This window comes from Coloeus monedula (genome assembly GCF_965178545.1).
Source record: "Coloeus monedula genome assembly, chromosome: 14".
Taxonomy (NCBI): Eukaryota; Metazoa; Chordata; class Aves; order Passeriformes; family Corvidae; genus Coloeus; species Coloeus monedula.
This window is the reverse complement of record NC_138794.1, coordinates 20,396,874-20,424,650: the sequence shown is the minus strand read 5'-3', so window position 1 is coordinate 20,424,650 and position 27,777 is coordinate 20,396,874. Positions and strand designations below refer to the sequence as shown.

The 27,777-nt window shown below is 54.9% G+C and overlaps 3 protein-coding genes across 5 annotated transcripts in view; 1 reads left to right on the top strand and 2 right to left on the bottom strand.

The window, feature by feature from the left end:
* Positions 1 to 562: 562 nt before the first annotated feature.
* TERB2 (telomere repeat binding bouquet formation protein 2) lies at positions 563 to 6,175 on the top strand (the record flags this gene model as incomplete). The annotated part of the gene is made up of 4 exons (XM_082290648.1): positions 563 to 626; positions 1,054 to 1,135; positions 2,355 to 2,500; positions 6,033 to 6,175. The coding sequence occupies 4 exons, from the start codon at positions 563 to 565 to the stop codon at positions 6,173 to 6,175; spliced, it is 435 nt and encodes a 144-aa protein (XP_082146774.1).
* Positions 6,176 to 6,836: 661 nt separating this feature from the next.
* RPS17 (ribosomal protein S17) lies at positions 6,837 to 9,472 on the bottom strand. The gene is made up of 5 exons (XM_082290544.1): positions 9,410 to 9,472; positions 9,051 to 9,202; positions 8,424 to 8,529; positions 7,351 to 7,416; positions 6,837 to 6,963 (listed from the first exon to the last, which is right to left on the bottom strand). The coding sequence occupies exons 1-5, from the start codon at positions 9,410 to 9,412 to the stop codon at positions 6,883 to 6,885; spliced, it is 408 nt and encodes a 135-aa protein (XP_082146670.1). The 5' UTR covers positions 9,413 to 9,472; the 3' UTR covers positions 6,837 to 6,882.
* A 2,081-nt stretch (positions 9,473 to 11,553) lies between these two features.
* Positions 11,554 to 27,777, bottom strand: part of CPEB1 (cytoplasmic polyadenylation element binding protein 1) — a gene marked incomplete at both ends in the record, with an annotated part of 40,425 nt that continues 24,201 nt past the window's right edge. Inside the window, 9 exons of one of the 3 annotated variants that reach the window (XM_082290528.1) lie at positions 11,554 to 11,664; positions 12,399 to 12,479; positions 12,706 to 12,800; positions 14,246 to 14,444; positions 15,418 to 15,554; positions 16,340 to 16,444; positions 16,541 to 16,654; positions 16,928 to 17,177; positions 18,508 to 18,722. In XM_082290528.1, the coding sequence (XP_082146654.1) occupies positions 11,554 to 11,664; positions 12,399 to 12,479; positions 12,706 to 12,800; positions 14,246 to 14,444; positions 15,418 to 15,554; positions 16,340 to 16,444; positions 16,541 to 16,654; positions 16,928 to 17,177; positions 18,508 to 18,722 (1,307 nt within the window). The remainder of the gene's footprint in view (positions 11,665 to 12,398; positions 12,480 to 12,705; positions 12,801 to 14,245; positions 14,445 to 15,417; positions 15,555 to 16,339; positions 16,445 to 16,540; positions 16,655 to 16,927; positions 17,178 to 18,507; positions 18,723 to 27,777) is intronic. The other 2 variants (XM_082290529.1, XM_082290530.1) reach the window with 2 other exon arrangements.

Below are 27,777 nucleotides of genomic sequence, written 5' to 3'. Positions count from 1 at the left end.
GTGCTTTATGAAACACAAGCAATTTTTCTGCAAGCAGTTTCCTGAGTCAGCCAAATGCAAGGGTTTTTTTGAGAAAAACTTCTAGGAGAACAAGGATTGAGTCCAACTCCTAACCCTGCAAAGGACACCCCAAACCCCCACTCTGTGCCTCAGAGCGTTGTCCAAGTGCCCTTTGAGTTCTCTCAGGCTTGGGGCTGCCCTGGGGAGCATGTTCCAGTGCCCGGCCACACTGGGGGGGGGGGGGGGGGAAGAACCTTTCCCTAACATCCAGCCTAAAGCTCCTCGACACAGCTCCAGCCGTTCTCGCTCTCGCCGGGGTTTGCCACCACCGCTTCCCCTCAGGGCGGTTCCCGCCTCTCCCCAGCCCCTCACGGCCGTTCCCGCCATCGTCTCCCCTCAGGGCGGTTCCCGCCTCCCCCCAGCCCCTCACGGCCGTTCCCGCCATCGTCTCCCCTCAGGGCGGTTCCCGCCTCCCCCCAGCCCCTCACGGCCGTTCCCGCCATCGTCTCCCCTCAGGGCGGTTCCCGCCTCTCCCCAGCCCCTCACGGCCGTTCCCGCCGCCATGTTCCGCGGACACCGCGCTTGGTTCTCGCAGAGCGTCAGCCCGGGCCCGCGGGGTCTCTGGGGTGAGGGGGCCCGGCGACGGCGAAGTCCAGGGGAGTCCCGGGGCACCGAGCTGTCAGGAATCCGCGGGGAATTGAGGGGGGCACAGCCATGTGGCCACTCAGGGGGAATTAGGAGGGGAGCACAGCCCCATCGTTCCTCAGCAGGGCACAGCAGTGAGGGCACAGTCTTGTCACCCCTTCATGGGTCTGAGACCCACACAATAGGGCAGAGCATGGGTTTGGCCAGTCCAAGGTGCCCCCACACTGAGGAAAAGCCCGGAACAGCCCACAGGGGAGCAGTGGGAGTCCCACAGCCATGGGGAGCTATCACAGCTTTCACTTCAGGGCCCATCCCTGCGGCCTCACCACCAGCTGTCCCCATCCCAGGTCACCCCGAGGTGGGAAGCCCCTGGATGCCCACCCTCACCTCACCCCATGTCCCCTGCAGCGGACGGTGGTGGGACGATCACCCACTGGCTGGACGCTGACTACCTCTTCAGCAGCGATGCTGCCCACCCCGACACCCGCAGGTGGGTAAAGGAGGCTTTAATGTCTTTAGTGGAAAGTATTTCATGGATACTGACATCCCGTAAAAGTCAAGGGGGTGTTTTTAAAGTCATGGCATGGATCTGCCAGGATCTTCTTGCCCAGTGGGGTCAGGGAAACTCACACCCACACTAAGCTGTAGATAGACAGAATAGAGAAAAACTATCCATGTGTTGAGAAGGGATTTGCTGTGATACAAATTAAATTAATTGTGCTGGTTTCTTGCTGGCTGTGAATTACCTTCTGGAAAATCAGCATCTAAAACAATCCACAAGGAAAGAACCTGGTGCTAAAAATCCAGTGTGAATTAATGCTAAAAGGAAGCACTGGGATAAAAATGGGTGGAAAAGGGGTGAAATGCTTAATATAAAAAATTAAAGGGCTACAGAACATTTGTACAAATATAAGAAAGTCTTTAGGATCTTCCTCACTTCCTCAATATCAGTGAATATTTGTATTTATTCATTATTTAGTCATGTAAGTATATTTATGGGAAAGGAAGCTGCAATGTTTCTTTTAGGCTTTGCTAGGCTGGACTAAGCAGTTTCTTTTTAACACACCAGTGCTTAAAACTGGCTTAGAATTTTGGAATCTTTCAGTCACCACCTCCAGCTAAGGGAGGGGAATTCCAGGAAACATGCAATAACAACTTTCCTTTCACAACAACATCCTGCCGGATTGGGCTGTTCCCCCAGGGGAATTCTGGATAATTTTTAATATATATTCAATGTATATAGTTAGATAGTTTCTTGTGAAAAAATGTAATCATTATATGCATCCTTAAACCCAGCAAACAATATTTAATTCCCCCCTAAGGAGAACACTGAGGGCTGGAGCACCCTCCACTTCCGCTTCCTTGTTCAGCTGTGTGAGCAGGGAGCAGCGTGGTGAAGGGTAATTAAAAAAAAAATCCTGGCTTCGCCCTCCCTGAAGAAGCAGTTTCGCCTCAAGAGCAGAGTGGGACCGTGTAATCCCTAAAAGTACGTTTACCCTTGTCCTTCCTCCAGGCTTCCCCTGGGAGGTGCCGGCAGCAGGGACTGTGACCGGGTGTGACTGGTAGAGTCTCACAGTTAGAAAATCACAGAAAATTAGGTGCTTTTGGCAAAAATATCAGAGCAGGTTTAATGACAACACCCCTCTAAACGTTTTGGTTATGGTTTGCTTCCAGGTTCTCTGGAAACCAGCTCTCTTTCTCTCTTCCAGCATACACGAGAGCCTCAGTTACTTGGAGGGCAGAGCCACGGTCTTTCACTCCCGTTACCTCTCGCTGTGGGCGGGCACCAGCGCGGGAGAGAAGCCCTCGGTGGTTCTGGGCCACTTCGTCCTGCCCCCTGCCTGCCTGCAAGAAGGTCAGGCAAAAAAATCGTCCGGGGATTTTTTCCCAGGGAAATCCCCCAGGAGTGCAGGCTTGGTGCAAACCAGAACCGGCAGTTACTTGTCTGCAGGGAGGGACTTTTCCTTCTGCCTGGGAGTGGCTCTTGTGGGAGTATGATCTATCTACTATCACAGAACATATCACCTTGAACATTCCCAGGGATGGGGCAGCCACAGCTGCTCTGGGAAACCTACACCAGGGCCTCCCCACCCTCACAGGGAAGAATCTCTTCCCAATATCCCATCCATCCCTGTCCCCTGGCGGTTTGAAGCCATTCCCTGTGTCCTGTCCCTCCATGCCTTGTCCCCAGTCCCTCTCCAGCTCTCCTGGAGCCCCTTTAGGCACTGCAAGGGGCTCTGAGCTCTCCCTGGAGCCTTCACTTCTCCAACTGAACCTCCCCAGCTCTCCCAGCCTGGCTCCAGAGCAGAAGGGCTCCAGTCTTCGGAGCATCTCCATGGCCTTCTCTGGACTCTCTCCATCTATCCCTGTCCTTCTGATATTGGGAACCCCAGAGCTGGGGGAGCACTGCTGTTCCTGAGCAGGCCTGAGGGGCAGAATCCTCCCCTCCCCTGCTGCCCACACTGTGGCATGAGCCCAGGACACGTGGCCAGGTCATATTCATGGGTTTCTCATCCACCAGCATCCCCAAGTCCTTCTCCTCAGAGCTGCTTTCAATCCATTCTTGCCCCCCCGAATTTGTGCTTGGGATTGCCCTGGCCCAGGGGCGGGACCTTGCATTGGGGCTTGCCTCCGGAGGCACCTGCAGGGCATTGCACTGGCAGCGACTGCCACAGTCCTGTTCTTTGATGCTCTCACAGTCACTGGTTTTGTTGTTCTTGGTAGAAATCAGAAGGAAAATTGGCCGGTTTATTTGGGAGAAGGCAGATGCCCTTGAGGAACAGGTAAGATGAAAAATTTGTACTACACGTGTGTGTGCTGAAGGACGAGCTTGCACTGAGCAGGGAGCTTTCACAGGAATTCAGGGAAAAAAGAGCACATATCACCTTTGGGAAAAGGGGCCAGCAACTCAGGAAGTGTTTAAGGATGTCCTTAGGTGATGCAGAAAGAAGAAAATTAGAGAGGTGAAAGCTCAGAATTTAATCTGGCCACCTCTGTAAAGGATAATGTGTTTATAAATATTAACAAAAGGAGGGCCAAAGAAAACCTCCATTCTTTATTGGATTGTCCATCACCAAAGACAAGGAAAAGGCTGAGGTACTTAACACGTTCTTTGCCTCAGTCTTCAACACTGATTATATCAGGACAAACGGCCCCCTGAGCTGGTAAACAGGGACGGGGAGCAGAATGGACCCCCAGAAATCCAGGAGGAGGCAGAATGGACCCCCAGAAATCCAGGAGGAGGCAGTCAGTGACCTGCTGTGCCACTTAAATGCTCACAAGTCCATGGGCCTGGATGGGAACCATCCCAGGGTGATGAGGGAACTGGAAGAAGAGCTTGCCAAGCCCCGCTCCATCATTTATCCTTAGTCCTGGCTCACTGGAGAGGTCCCAGATGATGAGGTATCGATGTGACACCCACCCACAAGAAGGGCTGGAAGGAGGATCTGGGGAACTACAGGCCTGTCAGTGTGACCTGTCTGCCAGGGAAGGTTATGGAGCAGATCACCCTGAATGCCATCACACGGCACATATGGGAAAACCAAGGGATCAGACCCAGGCAGCATGAATTTAGGAGAGGCAGGTCCTGCCTGACCAACCTGATCTCCTTTCATGACGAGGGGACCTGCCAGGTGGATGAAGGCAAGGCTGTGGATGTGCCTACCTGGACGTCAGCAAAGCCTTTGACACCATTTCCCACAGCATCTCCTGGAAAACTGCAGCCCACAGCTTGGACAGCTGGTGTCCGGTCACCAGTGGTATCCCCCAGGGATCAGTGTTGGACCCAGTCCTGTTCAGTGGCTTTACTGATGATCTGAATGAGGGGATTGAGTCCACCATTATCAGATACACAGATGACACCAAGCTGAGTGGGAGTGTGGATCTACTGGAGGCTAGGAAGGCTCTGCTGAGGGACCCAGACAGGCTGGATCGATGGGCCAAGGTCACTTGTATGAGGGTCAACAAGGCCAAGCGCTGGGTCCTGCACTTGGCCACAATAACCCCTGCAGAGCTGAGATGAGTGGCTGGAAAGTGGCACAGCAAGAAAGGCCCTGGGAGTGCTGATCAGCAGCAGCTGAACATGAGCCCAGGTGGCCAAGAGTGCCGATGGCACCTGGCCTGTGTCAGGAGTAGTGTGTCCAGCAGAACCAGGAAGTGATTTTTCCCCTGTACTGGGCACTGCTGAGGCCCCAGTTCAAGTGCTTTGTCCAGTTCTGGACCCCTCGATTCAATTCAGGAAGGACATTTTGGTGCTGGAGCAGGTCCAGAGAAGGGAACACAGCTGGGGAAGGGGTGGAGCACCAGGAGTAGCTGAGGGAGCTGGGACGGCTCAGCCTGGAAAAAAGGAGGCTTAGAGGGGACCTTGTGGCTCTGCACAACTCCCTGACAGGAGGATGGAGCTAAGTGGGGGTCAGGCACTGCTTCCAGGGAATAAGGGACAGGATGAGAGGACACTGCACCAGGAGAGGTTTAGGTTGCAGGATGGAATTTCTTCACAGAAGGGGAGATTAGGCACTGGAATGGGCTGCCCAGGAATGGGGTGGAGTCCCCATCCCTGAAGGTGTTTAAGGAATGATGGGACATGGCACTCTGTGCTCTGGTCTGGTTGACAAGGTGGTGATTGGTCACTGGGTGGACTCGATGGTCTTTTCCAACCTAAATGATTCCGATTCCTTGGGATTGCTGTGCTGGGTGTCCCTCCCAGCATGACATCCCAAAGGGGACAGCACTGGAAGGACTGTCTCCCTTGCCCAGATGTATCCAGTCTCCCAGCAGTGTGCTGTTCAGGGATTCCAACTGCCAGAGGCTGAGCTCAGCCCTTTGCTGTGTTTTCCTTCTCCATGTCACTGCCCACTCTCCTCTCAAAGCAACTTCCCAGCACTTCTGAAGCAGGAATGGCCTTAGATTAAAAATTTAACTCTGAATTACACTTGACAATCACGAGCCCTAAAAATTCCGTGCACTCGGAGCGTGTCCCAGGTGCTCTGTAGTGACTCAGGGCACAACTGTAACATCCTTGTGCTGACAGTCACAGCCAAATGAAAATCCAACAGAGGAACCAGAAGCGGCAAGAAATGCCTGTGAGGAAGAACCAGAGGAGGAAGTGCTAGACCTGGACGAGAGGTATTTTCCTACCTTGGGTGGTGGGATTTGGATGCACCCCCGATTCCAAGCAATCCTAACACACAGGAACTAACACAGATTTTTTTCCCTCCTGATATAGCAGTGAAGAAACAGGCTCTGAAGCACTTGCCCAGGGAGAATTTCCATGCCGTGCCCTCCAGGAATACCCAATAAATAACATGGTGACAGGTAAATACCCCTGGAAAGGGCTGCGGATGGGGCAGGTGGAGCAGGGACTCAGTGAGCCCATTCTCCCTCTGCAGGCTATCCCTCTGCACGGGACATGAAGAAATATGAGGGGGAACTCCACGACTTCATCCCCGGCACCTCGGGCTATGCAGTGTACTGGGTTCAAAGCAAATGTAGCATTTACTGCGAGAAGACCAAAATGAAGAGGAAATTGTAAGGAACAGGTGGCTGGAGCAGCAACAACTTCAGTGTAAGAGCTGCCAGATGGTTTATACATTATCCAACTGCAGATCAGTGTTCAGTGTGTTATTTCATTACTGGCTAGTTATTGCAGTATTTGCTTCTTTAAGTAACTACTTAAACCCAATGTCACAACAAACAGAAACATGGACATTTCTCCCCAAAACCCAGTATTTTCTTTTTAGTCTGAGGGGGACAGTTTAAGCTGTGTTTATATAGTTTAAGCAAGTTTTCCTTGGAGGGATACACGTAGGTCTCCTTATTTTCATTCAATCAAGGAATTTTAAGACTTTTCCCTTTCATTTAAGCACTTCAAAGTGATCAAGAGGGTTATAAAAAGCAACTTTTATTGTGGCACAGCCTGACCCCCATGCTGTCCACTTGGAGGAAGCACAGGCAAACCCAGGACAGGCTCCCACAAGCTCCAAGGAGCCACCATGGTTGTCCTCTCCCACTGCCTCAAAGGCAGGAGAGCCTCTAAAATAACAGCTTTGGCCCTCACACCCCAAACTGCCACAAAAGAACCCAAAGAGATGCTGGTACACATGAAGGTGTTGAATCTTCTGCATGCTCCAATGCAGCACCCCAAGAACCCACCCTCCCTCACCCCTTGGGTGTCCAAAGACCAGGCAGGCTGAGATGGTTTCCTCACGTTTATTGGAAAAGCGACACACAGGGACAGACTCAGAGCGCTCCTCGGGGCGTCTTGAAGTTCATTCCCACTGTGGGCTGTGTCACCTGCAGGTTGGACAGGCTGCCAAAGTCCTGGAAAACAGCGTGGGAACAATGGGATCAGTCACAGAACCCTGCCCACTGACAGTGGGGGCAAGTTCCTCTGGGAAGGTGTGGGAAATGGGAAGGTGCTGTGGCAGCACAAAAGGTGGACACAGTTCTCCTAAGAAGGGGAGGCCACCCTGCTCTGGAGGTTGACTCCTTGGTGAGGGAATCACCAGAATAGAGGGCAAGGAGCACAGCCACCGTGCTAGTGGCAAAGCCCCTGTGCCTCTGCCCTCCCAAAAGCCATATGGAAATGAATCCCCCCACAGCACCCAGGGCGGAGGGACCCCCTCCACACCATCCAGCCACTCAGGGCAGCAGGAGCTGTGCCGGGGATACGCCAGCAGCTGGCAGGGAACAGCTGCAGCCACTCACCAGGAGCTTCAGCATTTCCTTGGTGTCTGGGTCCACTTCAATGATCTCCTGGTCGAGGGCAGAGACCTGGGGACGGAGGGGAGAGGAAAGATATGACTGATAAAGCCCCACAGCTGCCAGGGTGTCCCCACAGCCACTCCGGTCTCATCCCACCACTGTGGGGAACAGTTCCAGCAGCAGAGCCGGGAGCATCCTGATGGAACACTGTGAGAGACCACTGGCAATAGAGGGAAGAGCCTATTTTATGGCAATCTTTGGAAACTGAGGCCCAACCTGCTCCAGGCCAAGGCTGCTGAGGGGCTGGCGTGGAACCCTCAACTGCACCAGTCCTGGCAGTCATCAGTGACACTCATAGCTGCCTTGAGACACAAGTCCACCAGCAAAGGCTGTCCCACCTCCAGGACCTGTGCTTTCCTGCTCCCAGAGAAACTTCCTCCAGCGCTCTCCAGACCCCAAACCTCCACAGGTTTCCTTCCCCAAGAGCTACCTAACATCAGGATTTTTCTAAGAAACCACTAACAGTACAGGTCTGTGTGCTCACACTCACTCCTTCCCTGCAATCACACCCGGAACCAGCACCAAAACCAGCAGCTCTGCCAGGAGCCAATGGGGAAGATCTGGGAAAGGGGCAGTATGTGCTGTGCCTGACAGCTACAGGATTCAGAAGCAACGGGATCATGTTCCTGGAATGAGGGAAGCACTCCTGGAGCACCTCACCCAGGTGACAGGTGAGATCTTGATCCCATCCAAACAAAGGCAATGGGGTTTCACCAAAACCCTCCCTCTAGGGACACTGGCTGCAGGGCAGGTTTTCAGCCACTCTGAAATATCCTCCTGCCTCACATCAAATTATTTTTTCCCCCCATTTTAAGTTAGGAAAATCAAACCACGAGAAGCCAGCTGCCCTTCCTGTCCCAGGTAGCAGTTTTGGAGGCATCCACCTCAGCCCCCTTGATCCAAACCCTCCTCAGCTCCTCCTGGCTGAGGGGCTGAGGGTTTATTTTAAAAAAATTGGGATCAATTATGGAGATACGGTGAGGCAGGACGGAGCGATGGGGAAGTTGGAGCCTCACCTCTGGGACGTAATTGTCCCTCCTCTCCCTCTCCTCTTCCTGCAGTTTGATGGAGATGCCGCGGACGGGGCCCCTCTGGATTCGCTTCATCAAGTGGGTGACGTACCTGCAGGGACACGGGGGTGTCCAGGGCTTTCCCAGGGCTCACGTCACCCTTCCCCACACCCCACATCCTGGAACTGCAGCACGATGAGGACAGCTGCCACCACCTACCCCGGCTATGTCCCACCACTGACACCAGCATCATCCCACCACCTCCAGGGAACATCAGAGACAAAATGTCCGACAGCAACAGGGTCTGGGGGGGACACAGACCCCTCCAAACACGGGAAAACTCTCGCACTCCTCTTCCTGCACTATCAATGACCCGGCCACGGGCGGGACCGTGATCACTTTCGAATGCAGGGCCCAGCAGGAACCCCCACGCCGCGCCTGAACCCCCCAGGACCTTCCAATGCCCAAACACCTCGGGACACCCCCAGCTGCCCAGAGCTCACCCGGGCCCCCACGGTGCCCAAACTCCCCGCGACGCTCCGGTGCCCAAAGCCCATCCAGGACTCTCCAGTGCCCAAAGCGCAGCCGGGACTCCTCTCGTGCCCGAACCCCCCGGGGCCCTCAGTCCCTCACCCCGCGATCTTGTTGCGCAGCTTCTTGCTGGGGATGATGGCGATCTCCTCGCACACGCGCTTGTTGGTGTGGAAGTCATTCCCCAGGCGCGTATAGTATTTCTCGATGATCACCCGCGCCGCTTTCTTCACCGTCTTCGTCCGGACGCGTCCCTACGCGGGGGCGGGCGGGAGAGCCGCCGGTCAGGCTCCGCCGAGCCCAGGCCCCACGCCCCGGTCCCCCCCTTTCCCCAGCCATCCCTGCCCCCACCGCCCCCCCAAGCCCCCGGCCCCGCTCCCCCCCGCTCCCCACCGCCGCTCCCCGCCGCGGGGGCGCGGGCCCGCCCGCGGATGGCGGCGGATGGCGGGACCCGGACCCACCATGTCGGCGGCGGCCGCGGAAAGAGAGCGGAAGGTGGCGGGAGGCGGCGGAAGCCCGCGACGCCCACCGCGCCCCCTGGCGGCTCGGAGGGTTCAGCGGCGCTCGGTGGGCGGGGCCGAGCGGGGGCGGGGCTCGCGCGCTCCCGGGGCCGCATCCCGAGCGCTCCGCAGTGCAGAGAGCAGCCCGGGACGGGAGCCTGCGGGACCAGTGAGAGGCCCAGGCCCTGAGAGACGACACTGAGCACCCACAAACTCACACCACCCATGGACGCAGCACCCAGCCCCAGAGGAGGAGGGGTGAGCGCAACAAGGCTGCTGCAGAGTTACCACTGTGGGACGTGGGAGCAGCCCAAAGCCTTCCCTGCTCCGGGAGCATGGGGCACAATAGGTGTCCACTGTGGCAGCCTAAGTCCAACCGAGCTCTCCCCAGCGTCACAGAGAGGAGCCCTGGGATCCCTCTCCCCTCACAGCCCTGCAGGGTGTCACCCCCTCCCCCACTGCCACAGAGGGAGAAAGCACAGCAACACAGGCCCCTTCACTCAACCTCATTAACTTCTTGTTGCAATTAGGGGAGCTCCAGCTGGAGCCTAGGGCCTCACAGGCACCTCGGGTAAGCAGGATCTAAAAAGGCATTGCCCAGCAGAGAGAGCTCCCTCCCAACCGAGTCACCTACAGCATCCACACTTCATAGCTCCATCCATCCCTTCCCCCCACATCCTCCAGGAAGTGACACCAGAGCCCTCCGAGCTGTAGAGATCCCCCACGAAGCACACAAGGCCCAAGAAAGTTTTTTTTGCTGCAACGTGTTTATTATGTGCCAAAAACTACACCACAGCTTACTCCACGCGTCTGTAGGAGAGTGCAGTCTTGCCTGCATATACTACAATGAGGTAGAGACTTCACACACAGCTTCACAAAACCCCACAAAGAGCAGCTGGGATATGCAACAATGCAACATCAGCTCAGCAGGAAAGAAAAAAAAAATAATCATAGTAAAGAGGGAGAAATTATGACACTGGTTCTTTGGCACACAGCTTCCGATAGAGGGGAAAGTAACAAAAGAATAGTAATCGGCATAATTAAAGGTCTCAAATCCCAGCAGCAGCATTTCGGTCGACTGCACTGATACTCCAAACATCTCGGGAAGGAAAGGAAAATTACTTGTCCCCTCTAAGAGAAAGGGCTCCCAGGAACCTTCATCGTCCACCAAAACGCAGCCCTTTTTTAGCTTGTTACAAAAGAAAAGGTAAGTCCTGTGACTTTGTGTGATTAAAAACCTCTATCAACCCCCCATAAGTGCAACTTAAAAAAGTGCAACAAACTATTTAAAACTATATACAGCAGCTCAGAGATCCTCATCCCGTCCAGTTTCAAATCCAAAAACAAAAACAAAGCCCGGCCTGTCCCGTTGCAAACCCCTGGATTTACAACGTCCTGCCAGCAGCCCCCAGACACAAATTGCAATAATGTTAAAAGCTGCCAGGAAAGAAAAAAATCTCTCGTTTCAAACGACTTAAAAACTGTTTTTAAGAGTGTAAAAAGGAACTCGTAAAAACCCTCGAGCGTAAAATATGAAATATGATTTGGTTTAAATGAAGAGCAAAGTCTCCTTGTTGTTACAGTAAAAAACGCCAGCTGAACACCCAGGTCACACCATCCAGGTGGGGGTAAATGAATGGAAAGGCACTGTATGGCAACGGCAAAACAATGACCAATGAGACCTGCGCTCTCTCCACCAGTATTGCAAGGAATGTAAAAAAGCGCCTTTAAAAAATAAAAAAACCAGGGCGGAGGCGCCTGCGGCGACGCCTCCGCGACACGTGGCCCTTGGTTGGTTGGGTTTATTCATTTTCAATTTTTGCTTCTCGTCAGCAAACCAGGAACCAAAGTCTGGGAACTGCAGAATGGCTTGAGGGGCACTCCCCCCCTCAAAACACCCCCAAACAAACCCCAACAAAACTCACTGTGCATTAGTGCAGAAACAAAAAGACCAGCAAGTGCAAACATGAATGTAAGATTTTTGTTTTTTCCCCGTCAGTCCTCAGGAAGAACGTTCCCAGCCGGGCCTGGCTCCGGCAGGCGCTGCTGCGCTCTCCTCGGGGCAGGTTCTCCCAGGACTCTGCCCGCGGCAGCCCCGCGGCCCCTTAGCTGGAGTCCCGGTTCTTCTGGTTGCGCATCAGCGGGCGGTGGTGGCGCAGGACCTCCATGGAGTGCTGCCAGTGCCAGCACGAGCGGCAGAAGTACTTGAAGCAGATCTGTGGGCAGAGCACAGGGCAACGCTGGGGCGGCTCCCGCAGCAAAGGGACACCGGCAGAGCCGCTGCTCCCCTCCCTGCCTGCAGCCCCCGCCAGCACAGTGCACCCATGGGCTGGAGAGAGGGAATGCCAGCCATGCTGTGCAGGGCCTCTTGGGCCCAGCTTGCGTCTTTTGAACAGGTTTCAAAGTCAGGGCCCGGGCACTGGGGCAGCAGCTGGGCTCTGCCAGTGCTCCCATCACTCCCATGGCATTCCTGCCTCCTGCTCATACCCCATCCCAACTCTGCAGGAAGTTGCCTGAGCCCAGCCAAGCTCCTTTGCCTGCAGTGAGGTGAGGTCAGCCAGAGTTCCTTGTGCCTCAGCCAGCCCCAGGTCCAGCCCCAGGGGAATGCACCCCGACCCCAGCTCATCACGGCTCACAGAGCAGCAACCTCCCCTCCCCTCAGGGCCACCAGTCCATCCCACACAAGGCCCCGGAGCTGGCACAGCACCAGTGAACTGCAGCACCCCTGGCTCAAGCCAGGTGGACATTGCCTGCCTGGGCCTCCTGGCAAGTACCTGAGCTGCCCTCCCCAGGAGGGCCACACCTTCTCCAAAACAAGGCCACCCTCCCAGCTAGGGCTCACCTTGCCCACTGGGGAAGAGTCAGTGAATATATCCCCAAAACCCAGCAGCAGGGCCTGCTCCTCCTCGAGGAAACCCCTGAACACAGGCTGCAGGAGAACTCGCCGTACCTGGTCTCTGCAGAAGAATGGGCCAGGCTGGGCATTGCACACTTGGCACATGGAGTCCTCCAGGTACGGGTCAATCTGAACCTGCAGGGGAACCGGGCAGTGGGCATGGAGCAGCACCAGGCTGACTGCCCTCTGCCTGGGTACCCCAAATCCATCCCCAGCAGCACCCCTGGGGCTGGCAGAGCAGCAGCCACACGTCCCTCTGCTGGAGCAGGAACATGGGGCAGGCTCCACGAGCACTGGTGCTCCCAGCAGTACCACCCCTCACGCAGACCCCTCCCTGGGCTGCCCCACCAGCCCCACTCACCTTCTTGGTGAACTTGGTGGTTTTGATCTCCACGAACGCAGCGGTCACGGCCTTCAGGTAACTGCGCTGGTTGTTGAAGGTGACACGGCCCGACCCTGGAATGAGCCAGACCACAACTGTTAGAGAGGAACACAGAGATGGAGAGGGAACTGCTGCCAGCACCACCCCTTCCCCAGTGCTGCTCAGCCAGGGAAGCAGCTTTGGCAGGAGATGGTATCCAGGGTCTGGGGGCTCTTCCTGCCTCCTTCTCCAGGCACCACATTCCTAGGAGCAGCAGGAGTGCTTCATGCTGCACCTGAAATACACCGGTGCCGAGACAGCTCAGCAGCTTTTATTCCCAGCCTCCCCCTCACCCCAGAGCCTGGTGTTTTGCAGCCTCACTGCCAGTCAGCAGCATTCCTGCACCACTCGCTCCCAGCCAAGCTCCTGGACTGACACTGGCAGATCCCTACAGCTCAGCCACAGCACAAGGTGCCACACAAACCCCCATCCATTCTCCTCCTGAAAAGCATCGAACAGGACACAGGCAGGAGGGCCTGGATCCAATCTGGGGTTACAGGAGATGCCTCCATCAGCACAACCAAGCAGGGCACAGCTCAGTTACCAAAACTGAGCTCTGACTGCTGCAACTTTAGGACAGCTCCAAGGGTGGACGTGCCACTGAGCTGCTGGGAGATGGATCTTGCCTACTTGGAGCAAGCTGGGGCTCTGCATGAGCCACAGGGGGCTGGGGATCTCACAGGGCCAGCACAGGGAGGTTCTGGGACACCTCATCCACAGTCACACTGAGAATTTGCTTAGTCTCATACTCCCATTCCCACCCCTGTGAGACTGTCCCCCCTAAAGGCACTTCAGGGGCTCTGCAGCACCACAGGCATATCCTAAACCTGAGCCTTGCCCAGAAAAGCCTGACTGCTGTCCAAGGACAGTGACAAGCAGAGACAGCTCTGCGCTACCAAGCTCTGACACTGTTACTGCCTGGCAACACCAGGAGATTCAGTGTCTCTCCAAGTTCGTGACTTGCTGCAGCCTGAGCCTGGAAAGCTGCTCCTCAGGCACAGGCTGTGGGGTTTTTCCAACAGACCAGCCACCTCAGTGCTGTCTCCCCTGGCCTGTACCTCCAGGGAGGTACACACACCATGACACGCCATGTTTCAGCTCTGGTGACAAGAGCCCAAGAGTGAGAAGACCCACAGCTGTCTCTGCTCTGGGAACGGAAAAGCAGCTACAGCAGCATCCAACAACCACTAACAGCATTGAACAAGGACAGAGAAACCTTCAGCAATGCCTACAGGGATATTCAAAATTTCAGGCTGCTCAGGAATGATCCTGGACCTTCCAATCCCAGGCACATCAGCTCTATCAGCCCTCCCCAGGGCCAGCAGATGAGAAGCACAGACTGCAGAAGAGGTTGGACAGCATCTGCCCCCCAGGCCTGGCACCTGGGCAGTCTTCCAACAGAAGGACAAGCCAAGGGCACACCGCAGCCTCCTCAGAGCGTGGTGGGGTGACCACCAATCCCAGTGGAATCATCACTTACCTATGGGATACTTGTGCTTGTCAGTGTCGATGCCAGCATAGACCACCCCTCCAAACAGGTCATACATGACAGCTGCCAGGGCCTCTGCGTTGAGCATCCCGTGCAGGGCCCCCACAAACACCGTCTTGCTGGGGTCCAGCCGCTGAGAGGGGCTGCGCACGAAGTTGCTGTCAGCCAGCACCCATGGGATCACCTGCACCTGCAACCAGGAGCACCCCCAGACCTCAGACTCTGCCCTGAGCCGCAAATGTCATTTGTTATCTACTACTGCTCAGGGTCCACACCCATCTAGAGCTCCAGGCACCTCCAGAGAGCCCACAAGGGGATAAAACCAACTCTGCTTCCAGCCAAACTGGAACCCAAGCCAGCAGTCCCTTGGGGTGGCAGCCAGAGGACAATCCCCACCCCTCCACCTGCATTTAAGGCCCAGGCAGGTACCTCCCAGCACAGGAGCCTGATGTTGGAGGCAACCCCTGCAATAACCACCCACTGCCAGCTCCATCAGGAGCTCCCATCTGCGCTGCAGCTGATGGCAGGCTCTGGAAAGGAGAAGCTTCTGGCAGAACTAAATCAGTGAGCACAGAAGCACTGCCAGTTGCCAGACACCGGGAAAGCTGTCTGGAGCACAGTTAGTTTGTGCCTGTCTCGATTAAGAGCTGCATCTCCCTCCTGTAACTCCCTGAACACAGGCAGTTGTCCCTAATCTGAGGTCCCCCTTTCCTGTAAGCCCCAGCACCCCCAGAGTACAGGTCAGCCAGCCAAGGCCATGCTGGAGAGCAGCCTGGGATCCAGAACATTGGCCTGCTGAGTGTGCAAGCCACTTGCTCTGCAAGCAGAGGAGGCCTGACAAAGCACCTGAGGGATCCCAGCCTGTCTCTGTGAGCAAAGGTGTGATGGAAGCAATACAGAGCAGTCAAATCCCTGTTTCCATGCTTTGTCCCAGCTAACTGAAGCCTGAAGGCAGGGTCTGCCACCAACCCAGGAGCTCCAGGTTGGGTTGACACAAGCTGTTATGAAGGACAAACACTGAGCTGACACATCCCTGTCACAGGCACAGAGCAGTCAAAGCCAGCATGCTTTCGGCTGCTCTTCCAGCCCCGCTTTGCTTTCCTTCAGGGATCACCTCTGCATCTCCTGCTGCCATGTCAGGCTGCTCTCACAGCTCTGCTCACCTCTTTGCAGCGCATCCTGCGGCTGGACATCTTGAAGTAGTACTCACTGAGCCCGTCAGGGCTCAGCAGGTCCTGGGAGCACGCCTGGAGCAGGGCACGCACCGACTTCTCTGACTCAAACACCAGGTAGACGTATCCTTCAGAGGGGAAGGGAAAGAAGCAGCTGTTAGAGCTGTGGTGGAGGAGGAACAGAACCTCCCAGTTTGCAGACATCCTCAAAATCATTCTTGGGTGCCACCTGAAGTATCTGTGTGGCAGCTCCTGCTGTTCCCAGCACACTCTTATGCCTAAGCTAAACTGGGCAGAGCCCAAACCCAAGCACAGCACAAGGGGCAGGATGCCCAGGTCTGGGACCACAGTGTTACACAAGCCACACCTGGACATGCCAGGTGAGCACCACCAGCCTGGCCGCAGTGAGGTCTGCCGGGAAAATAGACCCTGCTTCATATTTAGGATGGCCTGGCTCAAATAACATCCAGGGTTTTAAAGTCCCTTCCATGGATGCCAGTATTCCAGCTCACATTGCTCCAGTGACTGAATGAGGCCATCAGGCACTACAGGGCCTCCAAACCACCCATCTCCTACCCTGTAACTAATTCCTGCTTACACAGTATGTCAGCCCAGCTGCACATGCTGGCAGTGGGACCAGCAGTGGCCGCGGAGCCACAGCCCTACACGGGGTTCCAGACACACCCAGAGAGGGTTCCCCCAGCCCACAGTTCTGTCCAACCCTGCTACAGATGGGTGGGGATGCTGGGTTTGGGGTGCCAGTGCTCTGCAGCCCAGGTGCAGACCCAAGTGAGGGCAGGACATTACCCCAGGTGCTCTGTACCATCCAGTCACCAGCATGCAGCTGTACCATCCCAGCATCCGTGCTGTAACATAGCATGGGAAAAAAGTAACCCTACCGTGTCGCTATTACCTTTAGGCATATTACCTTTGGGAGGACAGCGTGGGTGTTTGCCATCCTTACCGGGCCACTCCACACTCAGGGAGCCAAAAACACGGAAAGTGTTGATCAGCCCAGCTAGAAACAGAAGGAGAGAGGTCAGTCTCCCCCACAAAAAGCTCCATCCTGCATCCTCCCAATGTCAACACCCAAGGCCTTGGCATGGGGCCTCACCTTCTGTAATGTCCCACGGGACTCCTCCCAGGAACACTTTGCAGGAGTAGACGGGGTTCTTGTAGTTTCGGGGAGGCAGCTGCCCGCTCCAGGTGCAGGTTGCTTCGTTCACAGCTTGGAGAAGACACCAGTACTACTCAGTACAGGATCATTTCCTTCCCCCTCTCCCACAGGTCTCCCCACATTCCCCAACTACAGGCTGAGCAGAGCAGCACAGCCACAGGCAGCTGCCCACACCCACCTCCTCTCTCAACAGGTAGAACCAGAGCCAGGCTTGGGCCTGGAGCAAGCTCTGCTGCAAACTCCATGCCCAGCCAGTGTCTGCACAGAGGCAACCTGCCCTCCCCCAGGTGTGGGACCATTCCCTGGACACTGCTCCCGACTCACCTGCCGCCTGCCGATGAAGCCGGGCTTCTCTTTCAATACTGAAGGGGTCTTCTGGAGAGTCCAGAAGATCCCAGGAAGGCCACGCAGATGCTCCAGGCCATCTTTTCGATGCACTGGCTGGGGAGGAAGTTACTGCAGCCAGGGCAGCTTGATCTTGATCCAGCTGGGATCCCACTCCCATCTTCAGGGGGTCTCTTGATACCCCACTGAGAGGCAAGAAGGGCAGAGGAGGGGAGATGCGAAGGCTTGACTGCAAGAGAAAGACTACACTGAAATCCAGCTCTGAGTAAAGAGTATGTAATATCAGAAGTGAGGTACCGCTCTGGGGCCCTGCCCTTGCCCCTTGGCAGGAGAGGGAGCTCTCAGGGATCTCTTGAGACCCTCTGAGGCCTGGCCCATGCTCGTGATCAGCAGCGGGGATCATTAAGCAGGAGGCACTTCACAGACCACCAAGCCAACAGCTACCCCTGGCTGTGGAGCCTCAAGGGCAGTGTCACCCCTGGGCAGCACCAGCCACCCCAGAAGGAGCCTCAGGCTGTGGGCTCTGTGCTGTGCCCACAGTGAGCAGGGCTCCCTGGAAGTGCCCACGGGCTCTGCAGGCACCAGCTGGATCTCATCCTCACAGCCCAGCTCCAGGGAGCACAGGGCAGGAGGAGGGAAAGCTTGGATTAATGGAACAGCAGGGAGGTGAGACGCGGCACAGCTCGGTGCCAGCCGCCCACGCCGGGGCCGTGCTGCCAGTCCTGTCCTTCACAAACAAGGCCAGCACAGAGCCCTGTGCCGCCTGCCACCATCACTGCCCAGCTGCTGCAGCCACTCAGCACATCCTGGTTCTCCAGGGTAGAGCCCAGCAGAATCAACCCCACATCCAGTCAGCTCTGTCCTTCACACCCAGCCCAACACAGGGGTCAAGGCCACCACAGCAGAGCCTGGAGCAGCTCCTGGCTTTATCCTCCTGTGCCAAGGTCAGGCCATGCAGCACCACCCTGGAACTGGCCAGAGCCAGGCTGTCCTGCTGGCACCCAGAGCTGCCACTTGCGCCCGCCACAGCCCCGGCAGAGCAGACTGGTGCAGCCAGACAGACACTCACTTGCTCCCTGCCTTCCAAATTTAGCTGTGCTTTAGGGAACGGGAGCAGGCTAGACCCAGTTTGCTCTAGAAGAAACCGCCCTGAGATGGAGAAGTGCAGTCAGCAAATGAGAAGGGACAGCAGCTCCTGTAAAGTCCAGGCTGGATCAGCCACCCTGCTGGGATCAGGGCACAGACACTCCCCTGCCACACACCAGCTCAAGCACTCAAGATCCCTCTGGGAGCTACTGTAACCCAGTAGGGCTACAAGCACAGACCCAGAAGGCCAAAATATTAGCTTAGAAGAAAAATATATGAGGATACTGCTTGCTCGTGCTGAAGGACTGCACAAGCAGCCTTTCTCCCAAACCCCAGGGGCTGTGCCAGTGTGGGCACAACAGCTCCCCCAGCACTCCCTCCCATTCCTGAGCAGGCAGGGCTCTGGCTGGCAGCTCCACTCAGCTATTCCGTGCTCCCCCAAAAACACGGCGAGACCCCAGAGGCAAACTTACAATCAAGTCTGAGAGGTGGTCAGAACCAGAGCTGAACCCACTGGTGTCCGAGTCCGAGGGGCTGCTGGAGCGGGAGTCCAGGAGGGAGCGGGAGTTCCTCAGCGATGGTGTGGAAAACTTTTCTGGCAGGTCTGAACCAATGGGGTCTAAAGGCAGAAAACCCAGCGGGGGCTTCCCCAGGACGTTCCCAAGAGGGTTACTCAGCATGCTGAGAACTGCAAGAGAGAGAGTCTGTCAGTGCTGCAGCATTAACACTGCTCCTTCCTCCTGTGGCCCAGGAGGCCACCAGGCTCCTGTCAGCCCATAAATGGCACGACTGGCTGGTGGCACCTCTGGTGTTTGCCATCAGTTGGGCCATGGTGCTGCAAAGAACCCGCAGCAGCCTGGTGTGGCTGACAAATATGAAGGGTTATGAGACAGACTGCCCAGGAGAACCCACTTCATCTGGGAGAAGTTCAGAGACCCTGCATCCCAGATTATCGGCCTCAGAGGTGCACTGGGACAGGGCCCTCTGCCCAGTCCATGCCACTCCCTGTCACTTGTGCTGGAGCAAGCTGGGGCTCAGCAAGCTCCTCAGCTATGGAGGCACACACCCGTGGCAGGCACACCTGGTCCACCAGCAGGAATTTTCAGGCTCAGGGACACTGCTCCCATCAGCCCTGCCAGGAGCTGGCTGTGGGCAGACAGGAAGGTGCCAGCCTGGGCTGCTGACAGAGAGGCTTCGCTGTCCCCAGTGTGTGTTCACAGCAAGCCTGCCTGGTCAGGCCTCTGCCCCAGAGCCTGCAGACAAGGATGTGCCAGACTGCTTCCCTCACACTGCAGGTTTTCCTCCCACTGAGGAGAATCCAGGAAAATTCCTCCCTACAAACAGAGCTACTTCTGAGCACAGGACCAGGCTACCCAAAGGTCAAAAAGTCACATCCTGGTCAGTGATGTGGGGGCAGCTGCCACCCAGAAGGAGAAGGAACGCAGGGCAGGGATCCCACAGGGGCACAACACAAGCCAGTCTATTCAAAAGGAGCAAGTCTCAGCAAGCTGAATGTGTACCCAAACCCAGTGAAAAGAGCAAAGCATTCAGAAATGGTTTTAATTATTCAGAGGCTGCAAAACAAGGCAGCTTGCCCTGAAGCTTTCAGATTTCAGCAAAGCAAATTTGGGATCCACTTGAGATCCTCCAAGCCCCACCTGATACAGCAAGCTGAACCACAAGATTTCAACCCAGATTTTCAGCAGCTCCTGTGCCAATGAGGATTAATAATCCAAACCACCACCCAAACCAGGAGAGCGACAACACCATCGTGCTCAAGAGCACCGTGGTCAGACACCAGGACGGTGCTGTTGAGCACGACTGAGGCAAGATGCTGGGATGTACCCATCCCAAGCTGCATCATCCAATGACACAGCTGCCATGAAGCTGGCATCTCCAGCCTCACACTTGGGGAAAAACCTCACCACACCAACAGAGACTTCACACAGGTACAGGTGGGTCCTTTACTTGAAGCATCTCCCTCAACTCAAGGCAGAGCCCTCAGCAAGAGTCACAACATCCTCCCACCCTTGCAGAGCCTTATCCCTCAGAGATTCCCCTATTTTGGCTACATCACAGGACTAAGAACTCACCTCTGACCGCACTGAGAAAGGGACCTCCTGCCCTTGGCTCTCCCCAACAGCAGCACCTGTGCTCACACCCAGCCCTGCAGCCACAGGAAAATACTGGCCAGCCCAGCAGTCCTTACCTGGGCAGAGCCCAGGCAGCAGCAGCCCCAGGACAGAGGGAATGTGGCACAGCTGGGGAGGAGATGTTCCCTCCTAGTCACAGCTCCGAGCAGGGCACAGCATCTCCCAGCCCCGGCAAGCTGCACTCTCTGCTCTGCCGACTTCTCTGAAGCCACGTGATGTGTTTAAAAATACAGCCGGCATATTGTTCCGGGGAGACAGCTGAATCTGTCCGACAGCCTCCAAAATCTGATTAGTCACTAAACAGCACAAGAGGCAAAGCAAAGCAGCTGATCCCACAGCCCAAGCCTTGCTGCCAACAAATGCTCCCGCGCTGACACCCTCCTCCTCCTCCCCAGCCAGTGAGGACCGTGGGTTCGGAACGCCGGCAGCCCTGTGCTGACCCCAGCTGCACGGCATTCCAGAGACCTGCAGCAGCTACTGCCAGGCAGACTGCTACCAGACAATGCTGTCCTGCCCCCCATCTCCTGGTTAGCAGATGCGGGACCAGAACTCCATTTGGGATGCAGCAGCAAGCGTTTGGGGCTCATCAGGAGCTCCCAGTGGCATTACAGGGCCCACAGGTGCTCTGCCCCATTTATGTCACCCTCATCTCTGCCACCATGTACACATTTCTCCCAGGATTTCTCAGCTCTCACAGCAGCTACAAAACCAGTAAGGCCAGTAGGAGCACATTCAAGTGTCAGGATTACCGGCCTTCAAACAGATCCACTGTCTGGGCATTTACCACCACACAGAGTCCTGCTGGCTCCAACTGCCCCAGTCCTAACCTCATGCCCTGGAAGCACTGACATCCTGCTGTTCACACAGATGGATTCCTCTCCAGCAGCTTTGACAGCTCTGCACAGGCAGCAGGACACACTCTGCAGGACACACTGAGCTTATGGGAGACCCCACATCATGCCAGTGGGCCTGACTCAGCATCACCTGGTACCCACAGCTGCTCGCAGGGACATTGGGAGGAAAAGCCACAAAACAAACTCCGCATTTCCTCTTTTTTCCTTGCTCAGCGACCAGGCTGTGTGCCCTGACGCCAGGTAGCCTAGGAAACACCAGCATGAGACACCCAGATCTCATTTCTCAGCACCACCCCAAAGGCATCCTGCTCTAACTCCCTGCTCCAACCCACCAAACCCCTCCTGGGGAATGGGGCACAAGAGCCCAACACAGGCTACCCACCTAAAAAAAGCCCTTCAAGGCCTTGGGGCCACAGTTCTTCCTGAGAAGCTGGCCTTGCCTCCCCTCCCAAGCAGACAGCTCACATAAGGGAAAAATCATTCCCAATGCACATGCAAGATGCATCAGCAACTCCTGAAGTCAAGAGCATCCACGAAATTCCCAAAATGAAAAAGCAAGTATCATGGAACTACTCAGGGTAAGAAAAGAGCACAAGTGCAAAGAAGTACATTTCACACCTAGAGGGAAAATTTTAACTGAGGGGTCAACACGACTCCCGTTCACCACTCGCACACCAAGAGCTTCTGGAACTTCTCCTGCCTCCGCTCAGTGCGGCACGGGAAGCACACGGCAATGCTCCTCTGCAGGGGACAGCAGAACAGGAGCTTTTAATAGAAGCTCAGCACTGACTTTTGACTCACTGCTGCAGCTCCGACGCCTGACACGGAGCCAGCGCGCTCCGCTCCATCTCCGGGCACGGCAGCCCAGCACTGGCAGGTTTGAGCTCTGTGGAACAGCCGTGACACCGCACGGCACTGCCAGGTCCTGGCCAAGCAGGCCACTCCCTGGAACAGGAGCATTTTTTTCAAACAACTCCTCCTCATTAGCTGAGCTTTCCCTAGTAACGGCTGTTTGGATACACCTTTATTCCTGCATCATCCCAGGGCCCCTAAAGATGCCCAAGGGAGCACACACAAGACTCACCATACCCGAGGCAGACACCTGACAGAAACAAGCAGCTACACTGAGCCCACAGAGGTGGTTTCAACTCTTGAGGTCAACTCTACCTACAGACCCCAAATTATCCTTTAAATCCTGTTACCAACCACTGAACTGCCACATTTATTGTGAGTTTACCCTGTCTCAAGCAGATCCCTCCACCAGCACAAGCTGCAATTCATAGCACACTTTGGGAAAGTGCCCCAACAGCAAGATGTCCAAACCAAGCACTGAGAACAGCTCTTACTATTCCATCCACCAGTCAAGACACGCAATTTAAGACTTCCAGCAGCTGCCCAGGACCTTGGAGCACACAGCTCTTCCCTACACACTGTAACTTACAGACATTTGATGTGTAGACCTTCCTGGTAGCTTTGCTCACACCCATTCTGTAAGAGATGAATGTAAAGATGAACCCCAAGGATTGCTGGTGCTGGCAGCTCAGGGAAAGACAGGCTCTGGGAAAATAACCACTATGCTGATGACAAATGACACTTTATCGCCTTGGATAACACCTTAAGAGCAACAGCATCATTTTGGTTGGAAAAGACCTCCAGTATAGAGTTCAACCTTTGACCAATCACCACCTTACCAGCTAGACCAGAGCACCAAATGCCACATCCAGACATTTCACATGGCACATCCACTGAGTTTACTCCTGACGGACAGAGCTGACCAGAACCTCAGCCACCTCCACACTGCCCTTTGAAAAAAATGCTTCAGCTCAGCAGGAGACCACCCAGCCAACAGCATGAGATCAGTGCTGATGCTCTTCACTCCCTGGTGCATCAGTTTAGTTAAATTATCCAGAAAGTGAGTCCCACACAAAAATCGCTCTCATCCAGCAGCTGCCCAGGTCCTTCCACTCAAGTTCCTTCTCCACATTCAGAACATCAGTGGGAGCTTCCCCATGGCTGAGAACAGCATTTGCCACAGGGCTGCACCCCTCAGAGCCTGGGGACACATGGAGAGGGGGCCAAGAACCCCTGCTGCAGGAGCAGCATGCCAGGCCTGGTCCTTGAGCTGCCAGCCATGTCCACAGGTCCATGCCCAGGCAGCTCGACACCGCACAGGCCGCAGCCCCAGGGCCAGGGGAGCACACACACCTTTGGAAGTTATGCTCTAGAGATGTACTCACTGCAGGGCTGGAAAAAGCATACTTTGAGGAGTTCAGGACTTGTCTGAGCAAGGCCTTCAGAGGGTCACTTCTGCAGGCTGGCACCCCAGCAAGGATGGGCAGAGGGACACTGCCATCTCCAGAAGTTTATCTGCTTGGAGATTACTCAGTACAAGAAGGATGGCAAGCTGTTAAGGCCTCCCCTGCATCCACCAACTACTACATAGGCTAAAGTCCACCCTTCTGCTTGGATCTCCCCGCAGAGATCAACAGGAATGCTCTCACCAGGAGAAATAAGGTGGGAGAGCCAGGTTTCAGTGACACCTGCCATGCCCAGGGGCTGCAGCACCATCTACACATTTGGGACAGGGCAGCAGAGGAGAGAAGCAGTGTGACTGAGGCCCTGGAGACTGAATACAGTGCACTTTCTTTTGTCATGCATCAAATAAGCTTGTAAAGTTAAAAAAAAAAGCTAATGTCCTAAACAATAGCCTGCTGCAATTCCAGAAAAACAGCTCGCCTGCAGTTTTTACCACCCAGCCAAGCTCTGCTCTGGTGGGGTGGGAGCAAGCTGAATGTTTTAGTCAGCCAAAAAGCAGCACCTCCTACAGACACTGAGAAACTCTGTGGCAAGAGAAACATCTGCACGCCTGAAAAGCAAATGGGCACCTCAACCACCTCCTACAGCTGTAGCTCAGCAGTGACACAGGGCTGCCAGGGTGAGCTTACCCTCCTCACACACAAGCACCACACAGCTCAAAGCTCATGGCAGGAAGGGGTGACCAACATTCCAGCCCAATTCTGAATTTTAGCACTTCCCGCCTGCAGCTGTGGGACCTGGAGCTGCCTGCAAGGAGCCCACACAGGCACAGCACAGGGACACTGCCTGAACCATGGCCAGCAGCAGCTGCACTGGCAGATGTGGGGCTGGGGCACAGGGCAGGGACAGGCTTTGCTTGGCACAGGGAAGGCAGACACTGATTCTCCCTATTTACCAAACTCTTACAGGGACACCAAAAAAACCCAAGGAAAAGCTGCAACAAGAGCAGTGGCACAGGAATTTCTTCCTTTTAGGTGGAGCAGCCATGGGACAAGGCCCAGAGCTGAAGAAGAACTGTGCCCTTAGACCCATGGAGCTCACCTGAGCAGCACATTGGGTACCTCCAGAGGATCTAGCTAGCTCAAATCTTCCCAATTCCATTATATTCCCATTAGTCCACTGAAAAAAACTGTTACTGCTGTTATGAGAGGAGCCACACAAAGTCCAAGGCATGCAATCCTCTCCAGGCTGTATCACCACAGAAGCCCCAATCATCTTGAGCCAACTACCAGCTCTGGAGAAAAGCAGCTCCCAGAACTGCAGATGTAATCAAACCAGCAGCAAACACCATCTAAATAGGACCTACAGCACAGCCCACTTTTTTTCTGAACTACAAAAGAGGCACCTCTGCCCTCACAGATTCTTCATTTGGGGCGAAGAAGAACTGAGGATATTCGGGCAGCTATTTCTGGTTTGCTAAGAAGGGGGCAGGGGAATAAAAAAAGGCAGCATGATCCCACAGCTGAACCACAGAATTAGAGTCAGGACACCTGAGGTCTATTCTTGGTTCTGGCACCAACATGGTAAGTCACTTGCCCTGAAAAATGGAAACAGCAGCATAACTGGGAACACGCAGAAGATTATTGCATTAACATCTGAGAGCACTGGTCCTCCGCCGGCACTGAGAGCAGGACCCGGCTGACAATGAGGCTCACAGCTTCCCGAGGCAGGGAATTTACTCCTGTGCATTTCTAGGAAGGGAAAACAGCTGCCCAAGGTAAGTATAAAAATCAGAAAAGACAGCTAAAATGCAATTCAGGATTACAAGTGCCCAGGTAATTGCAATCGCTAAGCAGGCTGCCACAACCACAGTGGTCTTTAAAAAGATCAGAACACTGAAGTACAGCAGGTTTTAACATGTATCAGTCCCAGGGAGATTTAAAAGCCAACATATTCGGGTCAAATTCTGCACAACAAGCTTCAGCTCTGCAAGCCTCAAGAACAAACACTTCTATATTTAAGTACCAAACTCCTCTCAATTATCTGCTGCAACATCTAGGGTGCAAACTCTGCTGTGTGTGTTACCTGACGTGATAACAAGGGTGAGTGACTCATCCTCAGCTGCATCACAGTTTGGGGGTGCCAAGGCCAGGATAACACCTTTAGAAGGGGGGCTCTCTGGAGGGGGGCAAGCTGTCAGCCAGACCCCTCTGCAGGCTGCAGTGAAGGAAGAACAACGGAAAAAAAAAAAGAGACTTCAGTCCCAAACTCAATTTTCTTTGGGAAATGGCACACAAGCCTCACTGTGGCCTTCAACCAGCATAGAGCCACTGCTAGACCAGCACTCCCAAACCCCACCAGTGATGCCTGCAAGACTCCCAGCTACCTTCCAGAGGTCTGCACCCCTTAGCATCACAGCTTGGGAGTTTGCCTCACCTTCCCTCCACACTCTCAGGGAGAAAACCAGGCAGAGGGGCAAGAAGGGAGCCAGCACATCCCCACGGCCATCTCAAATGCGTGGCAGCAGCTGCCTTGCCCGAGAGCAGCCTCTGCACTGGCAGCAGCACAGACAGCACCTGTGATTCAGCTGGTTTGCCATCGCCTGAGGGACCAGGCACAGAGGGAGTGAGCTTGGAGATGTGGATCGAAGGTGCAACCCTGGCTGGAGATGCCCTGCCCAGTGCCCCAGCCCTACAGCAGCACCACTCAGCCTCTGTGCAGTGACAGCTCAAGGACCACAGCATCCCTGGGAAGGAGATCATTTCCGAGCCAGCTCAGGGGAGGTGCCCACTTAAAGGGGTGTTTTTTGTGGGAACACCAAGGCAGAATTAGTTTCTGGAACCCCCTCAGGCTACATTATTTCCACCACCGTCCAGAAGCTTTCCTGTTCTGAGCGATGGTAGGACTGGATACCCTCAAGAGGTCCCTTCCAACTGGAGTCACCCTAAAAACCCCAGCCTGCCAAGAGTACTGCAGAGGGCTCACAAGCCCTCTTACAGCAGCTCCACACACAGTCCCCAATGAAAGTCAGCTGGAGGGACTTCAGCTGTGCTAACAGGCCAGATGCTCTCCACTAGCTCCTTGGCCTGGCCCTGGTGACAGTGGAGTGACAGGTCACCCCACATGTCACATAGCATGGCCTGGTTATCACTGTGCCCAGGTACCACACAGCACCAGGGACAAACTCAGGCCCAAGGCAGCAGGAGATGAAGAATTCTGGGCCTGTCCCACCAGAGCTGGGGAAGGGGAGCAGTGGGCACCCCCTCTGCTACAGGCACACTGGGACAGCAGGTCCAAAAAGCTGTTCCCTACCCAGCTCCCTGTGCAAGCACTCAGGCCTGCATGTGCCGGGGAGTTTGCAGTGAAGGCACTGAGTCAAAGACACATTCCAGGCCTCTCCTAGAGAGGTCCCGTGCTCCTGATGGAGCAGCAGCAGAGCTTTTTGGGTCAGCTCTGCCCAGCAAGGAATCATCACATCCACTGCTTAGACACACAGCAGTGCAAGGGCTGGAAGAAAACCTCCTCATCTCTCATCTGACTGGTGCAATTTTGGGGATGAATCTTACACCAGGCCAGGGCTTGCACACACTAAACCACCCTCCCTGCTGCTACCTCCAATATCAATCACAGGAAAGACTAAGCCACGAATTTCCTGGGGCAATTCAGACCCACCAAACAGCAGCTCCAATGCTCTCCCCTTGGCAGGGAACATGCCTGTTGAGGCTCACTTCCTGAATGAGCCAAGAGGAATGTTCTCCAAACCACCCCTGGACACTGCCACAGGGCTGCTCCAGAGGCCACAATCAAACACCCTCCCTAACAGAAGCCAAGGGGGAGGGTTTTGGGTGGTACATGCCTGCTCCCACAAGCTGCCTCCAGCACAGCACTGGAGCTGCCCTGACCCACTTCAGTTCTGGCTGGATACAAGCAGAGATGCTGGTTGGGTTCCTGTTCCAGTTACTCCTCTATTTGCATCTTCTGTTTTACAGCATCAGCGCAGATAAAAATAAATCTGCTTTAGGAGAAGCTGCTCAAATGGAAGCTTTAGGAGTTGTATTAAGAGCAACTTCCATTAGAAAACAATTGCCAGCTCAGGTTTGATACTTTTTTTACTTATTTGATACATATTTTATTCTGGTAAGGATCAAACACCGCTGCCACATGAGCAGTGTGCAGCTGTTAAGTGCTTCCCTGCTTCCCACTCCCCACCACAGCTGGCTGGAGCCAAGCACTGAGGAATCAGCCCACAGAGCATGAGCAGCTCTTATGGAAACACATTGAAGGAACAAGTGCCCATTAAGTACCCACATCAAGTAAGTCCTTAGAAAAGCCCTACAAACACTAGGATAGCATGGGGCAAGCTTTTAGTAAGGCTGTCTCACGTACTCCTGGAATACCAGCACCAAGCAAGAGACCAGGAGAGTCAAACCAGCTCCCAGCTTTGTGCCCTTACACCATTATCACCCACAACCTTCACACA

Excerpts from the sequence above, each read along its gene's own strand:
- RPS17 (XM_082290544.1), bottom strand. Across the intron at positions 7,417-8,423 it reads GGGACAATTACGTCCCAGAG|GTCTCTGCCCTCGACCAGGA; the intron begins GTGAGGCTCCAA and ends CTCCGTCCCCAG. Across the intron at positions 6,964-7,350 it reads AGGAAATGCTGAAGCTCCTG|GACTTTGGCAGCCTGTCCAA; the intron begins GTGAGTGGCTGC and ends GCTGTTTTCCAG.